The sequence below is a fragment of the Geosmithia morbida genome (genome assembly GCF_012550715.1).
Source record: "Geosmithia morbida isolate 1262 chromosome Unknown scaffold_1, whole genome shotgun sequence".
Classification (NCBI taxonomy): domain Eukaryota; kingdom Fungi; phylum Ascomycota; class Sordariomycetes; order Hypocreales; family Bionectriaceae; genus Geosmithia; species Geosmithia morbida.
This window is the reverse complement of record NW_023336188.1, coordinates 1,733,276-1,750,480: the sequence shown is the minus strand read 5'-3', so window position 1 is coordinate 1,750,480 and position 17,205 is coordinate 1,733,276. Positions and strand designations below refer to the sequence as shown.

At 55.9% G+C, this 17,205-nt stretch overlaps 6 protein-coding genes across 6 annotated transcripts; 3 read left to right on the top strand and 3 right to left on the bottom strand.

Annotated features, from left to right (window-relative positions):
- Positions 1 to 315: 315 nt before the first annotated feature.
- Positions 316 to 2,627, top strand: GMORB2_1287 (Lectin C-type domain; the record flags this gene model as incomplete). The annotated part of the gene is made up of 3 exons (XM_035463269.1): positions 316 to 407; positions 527 to 1,134; positions 1,189 to 2,627. The coding sequence occupies 3 exons, from the start codon at positions 316 to 318 to the stop codon at positions 2,625 to 2,627; spliced, it is 2,139 nt and encodes a 712-aa protein (XP_035324693.1).
- A 786-nt stretch (positions 2,628 to 3,413) lies between these two features.
- On the bottom strand, positions 3,414 to 4,799 carry GMORB2_1286 (uncharacterized protein; the record flags this gene model as incomplete). Its single annotated transcript, XM_035463268.1, has 1 exon — positions 3,414 to 4,799. One exon carries the CDS (start codon positions 4,797 to 4,799, stop codon positions 3,414 to 3,416), a length of 1,386 nt encoding a protein of 461 aa, XP_035324692.1.
- Positions 4,800 to 6,188: 1,389 nt separating this feature from the next.
- Positions 6,189 to 8,054, bottom strand: GMORB2_1285 (Alpha-tubulin suppressor; the record flags this gene model as incomplete). Its single annotated transcript, XM_035463267.1, has 1 exon — positions 6,189 to 8,054. The coding sequence occupies one exon, from the start codon at positions 8,052 to 8,054 to the stop codon at positions 6,189 to 6,191; it is 1,866 nt and encodes a 621-aa protein (XP_035324691.1).
- Positions 8,055 to 8,371: 317 nt separating this feature from the next.
- GMORB2_1284 (conserved oligomeric Golgi complex subunit 3) lies at positions 8,372 to 11,146 on the top strand (the record flags this gene model as incomplete). Its single annotated transcript, XM_035463266.1, has 5 exons — positions 8,372 to 8,503; positions 8,580 to 8,899; positions 9,006 to 9,345; positions 9,434 to 10,396; positions 10,487 to 11,146. 5 exons carry the CDS (start codon positions 8,372 to 8,374, stop codon positions 11,144 to 11,146), a joined length of 2,415 nt encoding a protein of 804 aa, XP_035324690.1.
- Positions 11,147 to 11,611: 465 nt separating this feature from the next.
- Positions 11,612 to 12,600, top strand: GMORB2_1283 (solute carrier family 25 (mitochondrial carnitine/acylcarnitine transporter), member 20/29; the record flags this gene model as incomplete). Its single annotated transcript, XM_035463265.1, has 2 exons — positions 11,612 to 11,720; positions 11,786 to 12,600. 2 exons carry the CDS (start codon positions 11,612 to 11,614, stop codon positions 12,598 to 12,600), a joined length of 924 nt encoding a protein of 307 aa, XP_035324689.1.
- Positions 12,601 to 12,866: 266 nt separating this feature from the next.
- On the bottom strand, positions 12,867 to 15,343 carry GMORB2_1282 (RAD50-interacting protein 1; the record flags this gene model as incomplete). Its single annotated transcript, XM_035463264.1, has 2 exons — positions 12,867 to 13,622; positions 13,730 to 15,343. The coding sequence occupies 2 exons, from the start codon at positions 15,341 to 15,343 to the stop codon at positions 12,867 to 12,869; spliced, it is 2,370 nt and encodes a 789-aa protein (XP_035324688.1).
- Positions 15,344 to 17,205: the final 1,862 nt, after the last annotated feature.

Here is a 17,205-nt window from a genome sequence, read left to right as displayed (position 1 = left end):
CTTCTCTTTGCCTTTGTTCTCTCTTTGTCCCTTCACTGGCGTCTTTGACTTTCCTTGAAGCATTCATTAAGCAATTGACCAGACTCTTTTTTCTTGCTTCAGCTTATTCTTCTTCCTCTTTCCTTCTGTCGATCATCTCTTTTCTTGTCACTACTCCACATCCTCATCTATCCTCATCTGACCATCATTCTTCGGTGGTTGATCCATCAAACTTCTCGATAATCGCCACTATTCTCTCTCTCTCTCTCTCTCTCTCTCTGCTTCAACTTCAACTTCCTACGATATACACACACAATCTCGATTCTGAAGTCCGAGATGAGATTTCATACGTTTGTCTGGGCAGTTGCTCGTGTTCTTATATCTGCTCAGTTCGTGGGGGCGGGCCCTCTTCATCGGATTGGCAATGTGTAAGTCGCCCATATCAAATCTCTCTAATAACGAATCCAAGGGTGGGGGAGAAGAAGAAGAAGAGATGAAGAAGATGAACGGTTAAAAAGGAGGAAAATAAGCTAAAAAAAAATCACAGAATAAGAGCAGACGATATCAATTTTGCCGATATTGGGAGTGCAACCACTCCCAGTCCAGAGTTCAGCACCATCGTCGAGACCCCCATCGCTCCCACGCCAGATGCTGCCAGCGAGACAAGCGATATCGACGACGGGCGCCTCAAGCTCACTTTCATCACTCATTCTACTGATCTCACTTCCGTCCCCAATGAAACTGCCACCGATACCACCTCCCCGGAAACTCCCACTACGCCTTCGCCTCAAACAACCACCGACTCACCTGCTACACCCACCCAGATCCCCATCACACCTCCGGGCACGGGCGAGAACACACCTACCACCAGGAACACACCTACTTCGGCCGTCACTCCTCCGACCGCCTCTTCCTCAGAAGGTCCCAACACTCCGGGATCCAGTGCAGCGATATTTTCTCCAGGCACACCGAGCAGCTCTCCATCTGCCACTCCTTCGTTGACGACAAGCCCTACCAGGCTATCAACCACTCCAGCTACTCCCATCGCGAGCCCGACAACACTCACGTCAGGGATAAGCACTGTCCCCGGCACGCCAACGAGTCAATCGCCGGCCGAGTCACCCGCCAAGTCCCCAGGGAACACTACTCCTGCCCGTTCGCCTTCTTCCGCTGGCACGGCTACTGCACCGGCCACTCCGTCGACTACAGGCACGTCCCTGGCTTCCTCGTTCTCCCCGGGCACCCCAAAGACTCCTACAGCATCCCCCACTCCCACTCCCACTCTCAAGGAGACATCGGCGCCGACCACCCCCGCCACGAGTCCCGCCACGACGCCCGCCACGACGCCCGCCACGACGCCCGTCATCCCTACATCGACAACAGATGCCCCCAATTCCAGCTTCATTACCCAATCCCCCACAGGAACAACAACTGTGCCCCCCGCCGTTTTCTCTGCCAATCTCGCTTATGCACGCAGCAAGAACGTAGAGTTTGCCACTCTCACATCCGGAGCACCCTGTTCGGCACCCACGGAGCCGGCTTGTATCGACGGCCAGAGCTACCTCTGCAACAATGACGGGAAGTTTGAGCTCAGTGAGACGTGCCCCGGGGGTATGTCGTGCTATGCTGTCCCGTGGGAGTTTGCAAGCGTCATTCGTGTGGGGTGCTATCCCGACGACCAGGCCATGAGTCTGCTCGAAGGAGATGCCACTGGCACTGGGGGCAAGACGACCGCAACGACGCCCGCAACGACGCCCGCTCACGATACCGCTGTGACTCCTCTGACAACCACGACGCCTAACACCACTTCCACATCTGTCGAACCGACTTCCGAGCCCACGGTGCCTGCGAATACCGCTGTTACTACTACGAACAGCCCTCAATCGGAAGAGACAACACCCAAGAAAGCCACATCTGAGACTGCTCCCCCTGCGTCGGACCTGTCGTCAGGAACTACCACCAGTATAGATAGCATCACTCCCCAGCCGTCTGCTCCCGAGACGACGTCGGACGATGCTACCTATGAGCCCACTCCGGAGACTACTGCTGCTCCTGATGGCGCCGTGACGACAACCATCGAAAAGAGCACCACAGTCATCACCCGGACAGTCCCCCACCCCAAAGCGTCGACGACGGACGAAGCCACACCCGACCTCGTGAGGACAACCACTGGCACGAGCACCGTCACGGTGATCAAGACAGTCCCCCGTCCCGAGCCGACGACGACGGATGAAGAAGCTACCAAGACACCCACAACGGCCTCGGAAGGAGAGCCCTCAGATCATAACAGCGGCAGCACAACCCTGACCAACATCATCAACGACCCCTCTCCAACCGACACGTTTGAGCCCCTGATCCTCACTTTTTTGCACGAGAGCACAACAAAGGGCTCAGATGCAACTGCAACTGAAACGGCAAGGGAAAAGGCCACGACGTCTGAGAGCGAGGCCGGTGACAGTGACGGTCCAGGCGTGATGGCCAATACGGGGTCTCCTTCTCCCACCGATTCAGCTGATGCCACCACGACCAACACGGTTAATGGAATGCCTACCGTTTCTCTGTACTTTACCATCACTACAACTGAAAAGGTGACTGTCACGGATACGGTACGGGAGACTGTTACGGCGACATTAATCATTCCAGGTTGATGTCTCTCCGCCCCCTCCCTCCTCTCCCCCTTTCCATATTTGTTTAAAATTTCTCTCACTTTTGTCATTACGTTTCTGTGTGATTTTTTTTCTTTATCTATTTGAGCGTCAACGTGGAGTTTTGTTTTTTTATTGGAAGAAATTAAAGAAAGAAGAAAGAAAAACGGTAGTTTTCGCTTACTCTTCGCTTTGGGTTTCGCTAAGTCAAAGATGGGATATATAATGTTAGTTTAATATAAAGAATAGGTATTATTTGCCAGTGGATAATAAAGGGTCATATTCGAAACCAGAGGAGGCACATTGATGCATTACTACGTACTGCTGCTGCTACTATATGAGTAGTAACATGTACCAGAGTCTCGAAGGGCGAGTTAAGAGGCATATTTATTTATAGTTCATACCTTGTGGCTAGTGTTTCCAATGCCATATCTTGGACTACACGTTTACAAATGGGCATGAAAAAAATGAACCAACAAGGTGAGAATTGTGTGTACATTGTGTGTAAATAAGACATGATTATATAAGGGTTATGGAAGAACAAGAAAAAGAAGAAAAAAGAGAAGGAAGGAAATGGGGGGGGGGATAAAAGGAAGAGAAGAAACGCTATATGAGTATTAATAACCAGAAAAAAAGTACAACAAAAGGGTAATACAGACCCATCTCACAATCGCCGAGTGTAGATATATATATATATATCCCCCTGTTTTTCAATTTGCCCATAACTAACATAGACAACAGAATTGTACTGGAACACACACACACACACACGAACACATACACATCACCCTAATCAAACAATAGCCTCTTGGCCCTCTTCTTCATCATGGCTGCCCTACCGCCTCCACTGCTGAAAGGCTTCGAACGGTTAACGGTCCTAAGCTTATCCGACACGCTGACGCCGCCCACCGTCATATCGCTTGGTGCAACGGCAGTGGCCGTAGCAGTAGCAGGTGCAGTGGCAGAATCATTCTTGACCTTGGCACCACCCTCGTCGTCATCTTCGTCATCGTCATCGTCGTCATCATCGTTATCGTCGTAGCTCTCGACATCGGTGAGCTGGTTGCTCGTACTCGTACTCTTAGCATTGGTTTTGGTATTGTCGCCCTTGTTGGTAGTGGCGATGCCGTTTGCGAGGGTGACACCTCCATAATTGTCGTCCTCTTCGTCGTCTTCCACGCCGCGTGTCTTGTACAATTCTATCCACCGACGTCGGAGGACCTGGTATAGGAAGCGGTACTGCTGGTCACTCTGGACCATTCCCTTTCTCTGCTGACGTAGGTGCGAGACTGTATCGTAGACGAAGTCTGGATCGGAATTGCTGTCGTCCTTGTTGTTATCATCCTTATTGGAGAACTGGGAGGGATGAAAGGCGCCAACGTCCAGTTCACGGAGGAGATGCTCTAGTGTGATAAAGGTCCCCGTTCGTCCAACCCCGGCGCTGCAGTGGATGATACGGGGTGCGCCGGGACAGCTGTGCTCCCGCGACAGGCGCATGAGTTCGAAAAAGGTGGCGTAGTCTTCCGGGTGGATGACGCCGAAGTCGGGCCAGCGACGATACCAAAAGTGCCACACAACACGGGGGTACCGCTCTCGGGCAACCTTGAGAGATAGCCTCCGCTTCTCAATGGCATCGCTGCACAGGAACTCGACCGACTCGAGGGTCAGGGTGGCAGACCATCCATCACCCCAGACATTGTGCTCGTTGAGGCTCCACTGGTTGTGTTGGCGAGTATTGGTGGTATTGTCCGAGGCTAGGCCGTCGGGGAAGTACTGGTTGCACTTTGCAAAGTTCCCCTCTGTGTTGCTGGTGAGCTGGACAATGACGCTGGGTGACTCGGACTGCTCAGAAATCATGCGCCAGACGTAAGGGACTGAGGGCTCGGTGGGACCCTGCATGGCGATGTAGCGTAGCGGTGAGAGGGACGAGTCGTGCGACGGCGGGGCCTCGATGTGAGAGGCGTTGACGTAGTCGAGCTGGCCTTTGGTGACAAGGAGCTTGACGCGGTTGTGATTCCAGGGCTTGATATTGCAGTAGCGATCCATGGCTCCCTTTCGGTTGGCCTCGGCTTGGGGGAAAGTACCCCATTTCCAGTCAAAGTTGGGATGGCTAGACAGGCCTTTAGCCATACGAATCCTCTCATCCCAGTTGATGTCTTCAAATTTAGCATCCATGGCTGCGGGGGGGGGGGGGGGTTTGTGTCGGTTAGCCTCGTCCTTCTTCTTTCTTTACTTCCTGCTCTCTCTCAGCTTGCACTGTCTGGGGAAAACATACCCTGTCTATCCAGCTTCAAAAAGGAAGGCATCATGGAAGCCAAGATGGGATCTAGCGGCGATTCATCCCTGACATCGCTCGGGGTCTCACTCCCCGGCCGCTTAGATGCGTGAGCCAGCTTGGGCACCTTGACGGCGATGTTCGTCGAGATGGGGGGCACCCTAGGTGACAGTCTGGGAGATGAGGTTGCTGAGCTGGTCGGTGAGTCGCGACGGTTGATTGTGTGTTTGACGGCGCCGCGAGCTGCTGGTGACGAAGCGGATGATGGTGCGAGACGGTCTACCCCAAGGCTCGTTCCTGGTGCTCTTCCCGGTCCCAGTCCTGATGATGGTGCTACACCTCGTTTGGACGAAGATGGCCTGCTGTTGGCATCGTTGCCTGAAGTTGCCGACCTAGAAAGCGACATGTGCGGTGGGGGTGTAGTTCCCTCGATGAAGCTGGAGGAGAAGACCGATGAGAGAAGATAATCTGACACACAGACGGTCTGATGAGCTGTGAGAAGGAGGTTGGGAAGATGAGTTTGGTCGAGGGCGAAAGAGAATGTGTTTGTTGGTCGTTGGGAGTATCGGGAACCGCCACCGTCTCTATTGTTCCACGTGACGCAAAATAAGCCCCTCAGGCTGTTAGGGGGAGGGGGGGGGAAGGGAGAGGGAGGGAGGATGAAGAATTGTTTCTATATAATCGGTAGATTATTACACTGCCATGTAGATGATGATGGTGGTGGTGATGATCAGGATCGTTCTTGGGTAATGACATTCAAGATAAATTCATCTTCTGGATAAGCGCCATCTAGGCATTCCCTTCTGTAGCTGCGACAATATCAGCGCTTGTTAAGACGTTCCATTGGTACCCAACCAACTGATTCCTATGTCCGGTCGGGGCCAGTGAGAGGAGGTTGAGACGTTTCAGCGAGGTTTGTCTTGGTGCCGGGTGTATCTTTTGTGTTGTTCTCTAACTTTTACGCTCATATCTGATGAATCCTTGGATTCATAAATATACTCATCTAATTGATATTGTATCCAGTGATGCTACTCATCTGATACCTTGGGGGGGGGGCACAAGACTCATACTAACAGTCGGTACCCGTCTTCTTACCCTTAATTGGTGTCTAGTCAGGTCCCGTGTGTTAACATACAGAGAGAGAAAAAAGAGTCACGTGCCATTCTCATCCGCCTCACATCATTCATCTCACCTCATGAACCATCTCATGACGATAGATGAATTAACCAATACATAGATGGAAACCATTAATAAATACATACTATACAGTGTCTTCACTTCATACAGCCTTATACCCCAGAATACACACCACTCACAAACCGTCCACACTCAACCCTCTGCTCAAGCGTCAGCCTGCGCCCCCTCCCATCCTCGCCTATCCTGACGTTTTCCCTCGGCGTGAGACAGAGCCTATCCTGGCTCTTCTCCTCAGCCTTACTCTTCTTGCCCTTCTCCTTCTCCTTCTCCTTCTCCGTCTCGACCTCGAAGGGGGGGATGTATCCAGGCACGCACAGGTTGTTCCTTTTGCCCGTGCCGAGTTGGAAGTACTCGTTGCCACCCCAAAAGACGACGTCGGACCCCCAGTTTGTGGGAGTGTCGGGGTTGGCCTTGCTCGTTGCGCTGGTGCGCGGCGCGGACGTGTTGGTCGCGTTGTCCATGACGGCGGCGCAGTGCGTGGTGCCGATGTTGAGCGCCTTGACGCGGATGGGCTGCAGAGAGTTGGTCTTTTCGTCAAACTCGAACCGTCCCGAGATACCCTTGATCTTTCCCGGCGTTGCCGACACGTGCGTCCATTTTCCCGTACCCAGAGCGCCGTACACGCCCTGGCCAAAGGCCCATACGTCCGACGTCGTGGGGGGCAGTCTCCTACCCGGCTTGGCGTCGGGGGCAGGGGCCGGCGTGTCGACGTCGACGGAGAAGTATGTGTTGTTCCCGCCGGCCGCCACGCCCGTCACCCGTGAGGTGAGCTTTCCCTGGTGGTAGTACAGCTTGTTGGTGGGGATGTGCACAGGCGCCCACGCCGTCGAGTTGGCCGGGTCCATATCGAAGCCCAGCTGGCCGTACAGGTTGTCGCCAAAGGTATACAAGTTGCCGGCCTTGTCCAGCACAGCAGAGTGGTAGTCACCCGTGGCGATCTGCACAACTTCAGTGTCCTTGAGGGCCGTAATCTCGTGTGCCACGTCGTACGCCTGGTTCTGCGGCTTCGTCTCCCACGTCAGGCCGGGGATGCCCATCTGGCCCTTGGAAGGAAAGTCAGAGCTGCTGGACGCGAGGGAGAAGACGCGGCCCTTGGATGTCAGGAGCAGACAATGTTCCAGCCCGCTGCTGATGTCCGTCACCCTCTCGCCCCACCCGAGACCGCCGGGGGTCAGAGTGCGCAGGACAGCCGGGCTGCTCCCCCACAGAGACCACGACGAGCGCTTGGCCTTGGTCTCCCCGAGCGCGAACGACTTGAGGTCGTCCTGAGACGAAGGGACGGCGTACACGGACCCGTCACGCGCCAGGGCAATGATGCGGTCAGCCGATACGTCAATCTTGGCCAGGTCCTTGCCTTTGACCGTGGTCACCGGCCGCGGGTCATCCTTGGAGAACCCCAGCCCCCACTGCACCAGGTCGCCCTTCTCTGTCACAGCTGCGCCAAACGTGTTTGTGAGCTTCAGGTCGCGTAGAACCTTGTCATCAAAGAACTTGAGGCGCCGAGGCTGCTTGACATACTTGTCCTCCGACTCCGGGTCAACCACCCTGCCCACGTTAGACCCCCACACGTACACGCCCGGATGCTCCCAGCTGCGCAGAACCTGCAGGTTCTGCGAGCTCAGCAGCTTCCTCTGGTCCTCGGCCGGGTTGGACACCACCGGCTCAAACTTGAGCTCGGGCTGCGCAAACTTGGGGCCATCGCGGGCTGCCCTGTCCTCCTCGGTCATCATGAGCACACCCACCATCTCCTTGACGACTGGGAAGTAGTATGATGTTGCTGCTGCGCCGCCGAATACGGCTGCGACGCTGGCAAACTTGCCGAACCTCTTCGATGACGTCTTACGCCGGCCGCCGCCGCCGCCGCCGCTGCTGCTGCTGCTGGCGTTGCGCAACCATACTCGTAATCGCGGGAGTGGCGTCACTCCTTGTCTGAGAGTGACGGCACGAAAGGCGTTCATTGTGTGATCTTTTATCAGTAGATGACGATGAGTGAGATGAAACAAACACCTGAAGAGGCAAAGGAGAGGGAAAGAAGAGGAGCGTAATGCTTGGTCTGCCGTTGGATGTCAAAATCTGGGGGGTCCCGACTCATGTGGGCCCTTGAGATAAGCCGATAAGTCGAGTACAGGGTAAATCATTTCTGAATCAATGACAAGGCGCCGCTCGGAAGCACCAGCTGGCTTCAGCCGTCACGACTATTACATCCCACGCTCTTTTTCTCTCCGTCCCTCCACCCTCCTCCCTTCCAGCTCCTTCTTTAGAGTTCGGTATAATCATGTACGACGAGTCATGGTACAGCTTCGTCGAAATTTCCAACTCTTCCTCCAAGAAATCCGCACCGACAAACAGTACCAACAGCAACCAAGCTCACCGTCGAAGGGAGTCGTCTCTGCTCCAACAGCCAAATGTTTGCCCCCCCCCCCTCCCCCTTTGCCTCTCAAACATATGTGTTTATATGTATATCTGACCCTTGTACATATTAGGGGGCCAACAGCAATGTTCCCGTAGAAGTCAAGACCCCTCTCGAGAATGTGTACGAGGAGATTGAAAACACCAATACCCCGCCTGAACCGACCCTTCTGCGGCGAGCAGCTTCCTATTCGGACTTTTACCGTGTCGTGCGGGCGCAATTCCCTGGGAAGAAGAAGGCCGTAGCAGCCAAGAAGGGACAGAACCGACAATGGGATGCCCTCATGCTGTTCGAGGGCCCTGCGTCCGACAATATCGAAGACGACGACTGGAGCTCAACCTTGGACCATGAGCTTGATCGACAGCTTCTCGACTCGGCTCAGGAGGAGTACTCGTGAGTTTGGATTCCTTTTTTTTTGAGGAAAAAATGAGGGAGGAAGAGCGAAAGAAAAGGATACAAAGAGAGAAAGAAAGAAGCTGACACCTATTGCACCATACAGGCTCTACCGCGACCAACTCATACTCACGGAACGCCACCTCGACGGCCTCATCGACGACGCGAGCAGCACGCTCGACATCCTGACCACCCTGTCTAACTCGTTCAAGTCGGTCGAGGCGCAGACCTCCACATTCCAGTCACAGTGCGAGGGCCTGGTCAACGAACAAAAGAGGCTGGAGAAACTAGCGGACGAGGTCGGTACCGACCTATACTACTACACGTACCTAGATACTGCGACGAGGAGGCTCAACGCGCCGGGCGCTGGACGTCTAGTCGAAGACCACGGGTTCGGGGACATGGTGGAGAATATCGACGCCTGCATAATCTTTATGGCGGAACGTGTGAGTGTCTACCTAGTTTACCTCTGCTGCTGCTGGATTCTATGAGGTGAGGATAGGACATGGTACTAACGACCGTTGTGATTTACAGCCCAACTACCGCGACAGAGACACGTACCTGGCACGGTATAGTGCCCTGCTAACCAAGGCGCTGCACCTGCTAGACCACGGCTTCACGGCGCGGCTGGACAAGACCATGACAGATATAGGCAAGCAGATTGCCAACACGCAGTCTGAATCTGCCCGACACGCCCTCGCCTACGGCCGCTTCGAGGAGATGATGGCGGACACGTACGCCCTGATACCCAACGTGCGCCGGGTGGTCCGCAGCGCCTTTGATCAGTATGGCAGGCCCAAGGAGGTGTCGTCGACGTCGTCGGCGGCAGCGGCGGCGCATGCCACAAGCATCCGCGAGTCGTACTCCAGCGCCGCATCCAACATGTTCCACACGTACCTCACCACGCGGGACCGACACCTCAAGCCCATGACGCAGCACGACCTAGACGAGCATGCCAAGGAGGTCAAGGAGCTATCGGTCGAGACGGCGTCGCGCAACCTGGTCAAGCAGTGTTTCGAGCGCATCTACAGCGAGGGCAAGATCTTTACGCACATCTTTGGCGTGGAGCCGGCCTGGAGCTCCGTTCCCGAGTCGGCCTTCCAGATCATCAAGGCTGTCAACACGTTCATGCCACACCCGGGCCATCTCAGCCCGCTCGGCATGGCCCTCCAGTCCAGTCTGCAGTCGGCCGCTGGGGGACTCCAGACCACCTGTGCCGTCGTCGGGTGGCTGGCAAGCGAGCACTCCGTCTCGGAGGTGGAGGAAGACGAGACGCCCTTCTTCCGCAAGAGCAAGGAGTATGCTGCGCAGCTGCTCGTCTGGAATATGTGGCCCTTTGCAGACGCCTGCTTCGATGCCGAGATTACGAAGGTCATCACGAAGGCTACCGTGCAGGATACGGCCCTGACCGTGGCCCAGTCCGATGCTTACCCGCTTGTCAAGAAGGCCATGGATCTGCTTGCCAGGTTCGATCAGGCCATGCCCAAAGAGCGATCGGTATGACTTCTTCTCTCTTCTTTCTTCTTCTTCTTTCTTGCACTCTGTCATCTGGATTCGTGAGCACGTGTATGTACTAACACCTACCAGGCAAAGGATAGCCCCGTGGTTTTCAAAATTGTTCGCGAGACGATCCAAGTGCTGCAAAAGGCCGAAGCGAGGATCAAGTCTCTCAAGAATGGCACGGACGGAGACCTCTTCATGGTCAAGAACCTGCTAATCATCAAAAACGAGCTCGTATCTCTCGAGATTGGCGACATCCGCGGGCAGCCCGGGGCAGGCGGAGCATCGTCGTCGGCCTCGGGCAGGGGGGCAGTCCCGTCGATGCAGCACTTCAGCCAAGTCTGGGATACAATCAGCCCGCAGAACTGGGTCAGCTTCTTCGGCGGCATCATGGCAGGCGGCACGACACTTTGGTCCCGCGGCGCCGGCGCTGTTGGTGGCGGCGTCACGCCAGCTGTGACGGCCAAGACTCTCACGGTGGAGGACATGAGCGAGCAGCTAGACGAGCTACTCCGCCAGTCCATCTACGCCTTTACCAACCGGTGGGCCACACTCATCAACGATTCCAAGGCCAGGAAAGCAGGTGTCAAGCCCATCGCCAAGGTAGAGGCAGACCTAGACTCGCTCCTCAGAGCAGCCTTTGCCAGTCAGCCAGAGGTGGTAGCTAAGCTCAAGGAGGCTATTGAGCTGAATGCCCAGGCGCAGAATGATGCCAAGGATGGGAAGCAGGGTGAAAAAAAGTATTAGGCTATACCARRKGGGGGGGGGGGGAGTCTGGGGACAAGAGGAGAGAGAGTATCATGAATATATGACAATATACATTAATCGAAGATATGTGGAATTGCGTGTATAAGGATATGTTCCCCAAGTCCTCGATAAGTGAATACATGCACCAATGGGGAATTCCAGTTGGTCAGCGCCAAGGGCGGTCAAAGACTCAAAGAACTGGAAAAATGGCGTTATTAGATAAGAAGTTTGCTTTCTTCATCGGGTGTGTTCCGACGAAGGAAGCCGACCTCTCTCCTCTTCTATTGTCATTTTGAACTGTGCTACTCTCCACTCTCCCTTTATTCCTTCTCTTCTTTTCCTGTGCCTTGCTTCGTGCTGTGTTGGGTGTCTCCTTCTTTTGCTTCCATTGAAAGCTTCAATCGCACAAGCTTCTTCTCTTTTCAATCTGCGACATCGGACCCAGAGGGGGGGGGGCAACCTAACATGGCCGAAAGTCTGACCGAAGCCAATGTCCCTACAGAGGGGGGAGCTACGCAGACGGCCAAGGATCTGTTTTCCGGTGCCGTCGGGGGCGTAGCACAGGTCCTGGTCGGTAAGGAGACACTCGGTCCGGGCATCTGCTCATCAAACCCCGCTGACAGCTCTCTCTTCTCCCAGGCCAACCATTCGACATTGTCAAGGTGAGGCTGCAGACGACGACGCAATACTCGTCTGCCCTGGAGGCGGCCACATCCATCTACAGGAAGGAAGGGCCTACGGCCTTCTACAAGGGCACCCTGACGCCTCTGATCGGCATAGGCGCCTGCGTGTCGGTGCAGTTCGGCGCATTCCACCAGGCGCGCCGGTGGTTGGAGGCGCGCAACTTGGCCTCGTCGCCGGGCGGCTCCGGATCCCTGAGCTACTGGCAGTACGCGCAGGCCGGCGCGTTCGCGGGCGTGGCCAACTCTTTCCTGTCCGGTCCGATCGAGCACATCCGCATCCGATTGCAGAGCCAGCCGCACGGCGCCGGCAGGCTGTACGACGGCCCGCTGGACTGCGTGCGCAAGCTGGGCGCCCACGACGGCGTCCTGTCCGGCGTCTACAGGGGCCAGGTGGTGACCATGTGGCGCGAGGCCTTCGCCTACGGTGCCTGGTTCACCAGCTTCGAGTGGATGATGAACCAGGACGCCAGGCGCAACGGCGTCGACCGCGCTGACCTGCCCGCCTGGAAAGTCGCGCTCTGGGGCGGCCTGGCCGGCGAGGCCCTCTGGCTCGCCTCCTACCCCTTCGACGTCGTCAAGAGCAAGATGCAGACCGACGGCTACGGTGCCGCCCAGAAGTACAAGTCTATGCGCCACTGCGTCGCCGCCACGTACGCTGCCGGCGGGCTTGGCGGCTTCTTCAAGGGTATCGGTCCTACACTGCTCAGGGCCATGCCCGTGTCCGCTTGCACTTTCGCTACCGTCGAGTTTACCATGAAGCTTCTCAACTAGAAAAGGGGGCAAGGTCTATATATGAAGAGAGGGAGAGATTCATCTCATCGGGGGTGATTTGAAAAAGAGATCGTTTTACCGAGGGGATTTTGGAAAGTGGAAAAAGTTTATTCGATAGGTGGGTGGAGGCGTAGACACACACACACACACACACACACACATATATATATATATATGATATATCCCATGATCAATTTCTTTTGGGGAAAAAAAAAGTCGGTTCTCTGAGATCCTCTCTGATTTCTTTCAAATCTACCTGCTCGCATCTACCACTCCACGTCCTCGTTGTTCTCTACCCTTCTCTGCAAAATGTACCGCGCATTCTGTGGTGTCAGCTCCGACAAGCCCAGCTCCTCGAGCACCTTTCTCGCCTCGTCATTATCCGTAAACACGCCGTCGCTCGCCCTCTTGATGGTCATGACATGGCAATCGTCTGCCCCGTTGGCCTCGACAGGCAGGCTGAGCAGTCTCATGCCTTCTAGCAGTGCGGCCATGGCGGCGGCACCGCCTCCGCTGCCAGCCGTGTACCGGTCTACCAGGGTGACGATGGCCCTGCCATCGTAGAGGAACTGTCTGGCTCCCGAGGCGGTAAAGTTCTGACGGAGGAGTACCTCGTTCCACAGCTGGTCCTGCAGCTTGCCCAGTGCGAGACGCCACACGCGACGGAACACGGCCGCCGAGAGCGCCTTGGCTGTGAACTCGAGGTTGCGCGTCAGCGTGTGCAGCGGCTCGTCGAGCTCAGGAGAGATGACGAGCTGGTCGCCTAGATCGGAGCTGTCCGGCATGGTGAATTGCGCTCTTGTCCTGTAGGTCCTGAAGGCCTTGGAGTGCGACTCGCTCAGCGCCGATACCATGAGCTCCTGAGCTGTCTTGCGGCGCAGGCTGTATGATGCGGCTGTCTCGTCGAACAGGGCGCCGTCTGAGTCGGGGGTTGAAGTGGCCGGCTGGCCTTGTTCGTAGTCGGTCCCGCTGCCGCGCTTGGCCGATCCGGCTTGGAGCTGCTCCCACAATTCGAGGAAGAACTGTTTTCCTCTGTCAGCCACATTCTCCCATCCTTCTCGAAGTGGAACACGCACAACACACAAGGTATGTGCGGTTCGCATAGAAGGGCAGAGAGAGAGAGACATACCTCATCATTTCCCCAATCCTTCAGCGTGGTGATTATGTGGTCAGAGCTACCCAGGACCTTGGCCAGGCTCTCGAGCCCGCCAATGCCGTCGAGGGCTGCCAGTTCCTCCTTCGTAGCACCGTGCAGGGTCCTCCCGAGAGTCGATGTCATGGACTGGTAGGCCTCGAGGGAGCCACGCAGACGGCCGTCAAAGTCGTCTAGGATGTCGACCTGGATATCCACGAGGAAACGAACCTTGTGACGGACCTTGCGCAGACGGTTGTACTGGCTGGTCACGGAGCGTAAGAGGTCGGTGACGCGCACAGCGCCGTACGTGGGCTTCATGCGGCCGTCGGCGGCATATTCGTAGTCAATGTTTCGGCTGTCGGGGGCGTCAAGGATGGACCGATAGCGATCCATGGCAAAGTCCCTCTCTGCCTGGAACCACCTGTCAAAGTACGTGTCCAGGACGTCGGTGGTGAGACCCGGCCAGCCATTGTCTCGATCGCCGCCGTCGTAGCCGAACCTGGCGCGGACGTTGTCGTCGAAGGTCATGAGTTGGGAGATGAAGCTGCTCAGCAAGGACGAGCTCTTGGACGCCGCCTTGCGAGCTACGTCGTGCACCTTTTCGCGCACCACGGGCAGCATGGCGGTGATGAAGGCGCACACAGGGTCGACGTAGACGAGGCTGGTGGCCAGGTGCGTGCCCGCGAAGCGCGCGACGAGGAGGTGGCCCAGGTTGTCGCGCAGGAAGACCTCCCACTTCTCAACCGTCATGAGGAGCCAGGGGAAGCAGTGGGTGGCCACGGCCTGCGGGTCGCTGGTGGGCCTGTCGCCCAGGAAATGGAAGCGGAACTCGGCGGCGAAGATGGCGCACATGGACTGCAGCGGGAGCAGGGTCAGCGGTTCGCCGGGGTTGGAGCCGCTATAGAGGACCTCGGGCATCTGCAGGTCGAGCAGCTTGTCAAAGGCGGCCACCCAGTCGTCGTCCATCTGGGATGCCGGTTCGACGCGGGGCCAGCCCCTCTCCCTGAGCACGGCGTCGAACTCGCGCATCATGATGTCCTTCATCTCGGTCCACAGGTTGTCGGCCACGCCGGCCACGTAGTCGACTAGGTGGAGCTTCTCGTCACCCTGGGCCTCTTCGAGCGTGGAGGCCAGCTGCTTGAGGCGCGAGTACGGCTCCAGCGCGCCCTTGGGGCTGGAGGGGAGATGGGCGCGCGCCTGCGACCGCAGGGCCTCGACGTCCTGTACCAGGGCAAGGTAGCGCCGCGCCGTCTCCACGGCCCGCAGCTTCCTCATCGGGCCCTGCAGCCGCGCAATGGCCTGGTCGGGCGCATCGGAGCTGGCGGCCACGGCGGCCCGCTTGTCGATGCTCTCCTGGAGCTGCTGGAACTCGTCGATCTGGGCCTGGATGGCGTCCTGGCGTCCCCCCGCCGTGCGACGGGCCTCGTCCAGCTGCTTGACGGCGTCGTCCAGCTGCGTCTGGAGCTGGTTGCGCTGGAGCTCCACGTTGGCGAGCAGGTCGCCTAGGGACTCGAGGTCGGTGGACGTCTGGAGGCGGTCGTCCAGGAAGTCTTCTACCCGGGCATCGAGGGATGAGGAGGCCATCTGTCCGTCGTGTATCGAAGTCATGGCTGTCATGTCTGCTAACGGTAGCTTAAGGCTGGCTGCTTCTGTGGTGAGAGCTCACATGCTGGGAATGTTCAACGTTGAGAAGCTATTAGGTGTTGCGAGTTGCAACATTGACGTGGGGGGTCTGTAACTATGCAATTAAGAGGTTTATTCATCTACCAGGTAATCAACTGTCTTGACGGCCGTGGCAATATTACTTGGGAGAGCCGGTTCAGGTGTTCTGATTGACCAGCAACATGTATGGCTGGCCACTCGAGCATTGATCGGTAGGATGATTCTGTATCCCTCCTTCGGATGATGCAGTAAACGGTGAAGCTGAGGCAAGAGCTGGGGCGTATCTGTGACGTGGCAGATGTAATGCTTGTACTTGTAGTCTGTCGTATTTGTTGATGTAATAATAGGGGCCTCCACCTTTGTTGAGGTCAGGTGAGAAAAAAGAGAAAGAACCATAGTGGTTGGTGTGAGGGACACCTGTACATACGTGTTCCTCCCAGGGCATTTTGGGGGGACAAAGTTTATAAGAGGACTCATTGTCAACATCTCCTCCTTCCAGGCCCTTTCCTTATACTCGTAATCTGTACCGATCACTCCCGTTTGGTATATCCTAGCTGCAGGAAGAGAGGAGACATGCTTTTGTGCTCGTGATGACCTCCCGGTTACACTGTACAGGGTAGGAAGAATCGACGGGATCCAAAATTAGATAGAGTAGTGGGGTAGATGCATACGTCAGACGGCTGGGCGAATTGAGATTGTGAGGCCGCCGGGGGGGGGGGGGGGGGGGGGGGCGGCATCGCTATGACAACGGCGATTTCTGGGGGTATTGTCCACATGTAATCTGTACAGAGTACTTAACTCGTAAACGGAGGGTTGGAGTGAAAGGAACCGTTATTCGTATTGATTTGTATTGTTCGTATATATCGCAACCTGTACGAGTACATGGAGTGCTTGAGTGGTTGGGCGGCTTACATGTACATGCGACGTAATGAGCAGCTACAGGTAGCTCAGGGCCAGTATCCTTACCAGCAATAACTAGCAGCAGCGTCCCGTACAGATCACAGATTACAGCCGCCGAGGAAATGGAGGGTTAGCGATGGAGGGTCTAGTAGTTGCAGAGGTTCAGTGGTGTTCAGGTGCTTGTCGGCGGTGACGCCCAAACGAACGGGCAGTAAAGCTACAGGGCTCAGCTAAGCTATAGGGCTCAACACGGGGTTGCGTGCGGCGATTCCGTACATGTACGACAGTGTGGTACGTGGTATGACCACTGGGATAAGCAGAATACAGCGCCGTTACAGGGTCTGCATACCTGTAAATCGTAGATTATAAAACCACAGTGGATCGCCCTAATCGATCCGGGGACTACCGGGACCCACTTCTTTACCTATAATCGCCTTGGCCTTACGAATGGTTGGGCAGCTGCAGTTTCCCTGCCAACCAGCTCTTTTCCCTCTTGTAAATAAAAAAGGACGTGGCTGGGCCAACCTGCACAATTCTCGGCTCCTTGCATCATGCTATGGTTGCCTCTCTGCATCTCCCCCCCCCCCTTTCCAGCCATCTCTAATTATCACAAACACTGGAGTCCTCTCTCTGATCTTACCGTCAGCTGCAACAGTCGACCGATGACTCGAGGTCTCGAAAAAAGAACAAATCTTCCGAAAAGGCTAAGTTTCTTTTACCTACCGCCATCACCATCCCCCTCACCTCCTCCATACCGATAGACTCCAGCCATTCCAAGCTGGTAGCCTTTTGGGGAAAAGTCTCACCAAAAGCATTCCAGGTTACCGTCTGTCGCTCGTTTTTCTTTGAGAATCTCACCCGCCGCCGCCGCCACCGACGTCGCCTCCGTCTTCATATTTTCCCTTTTT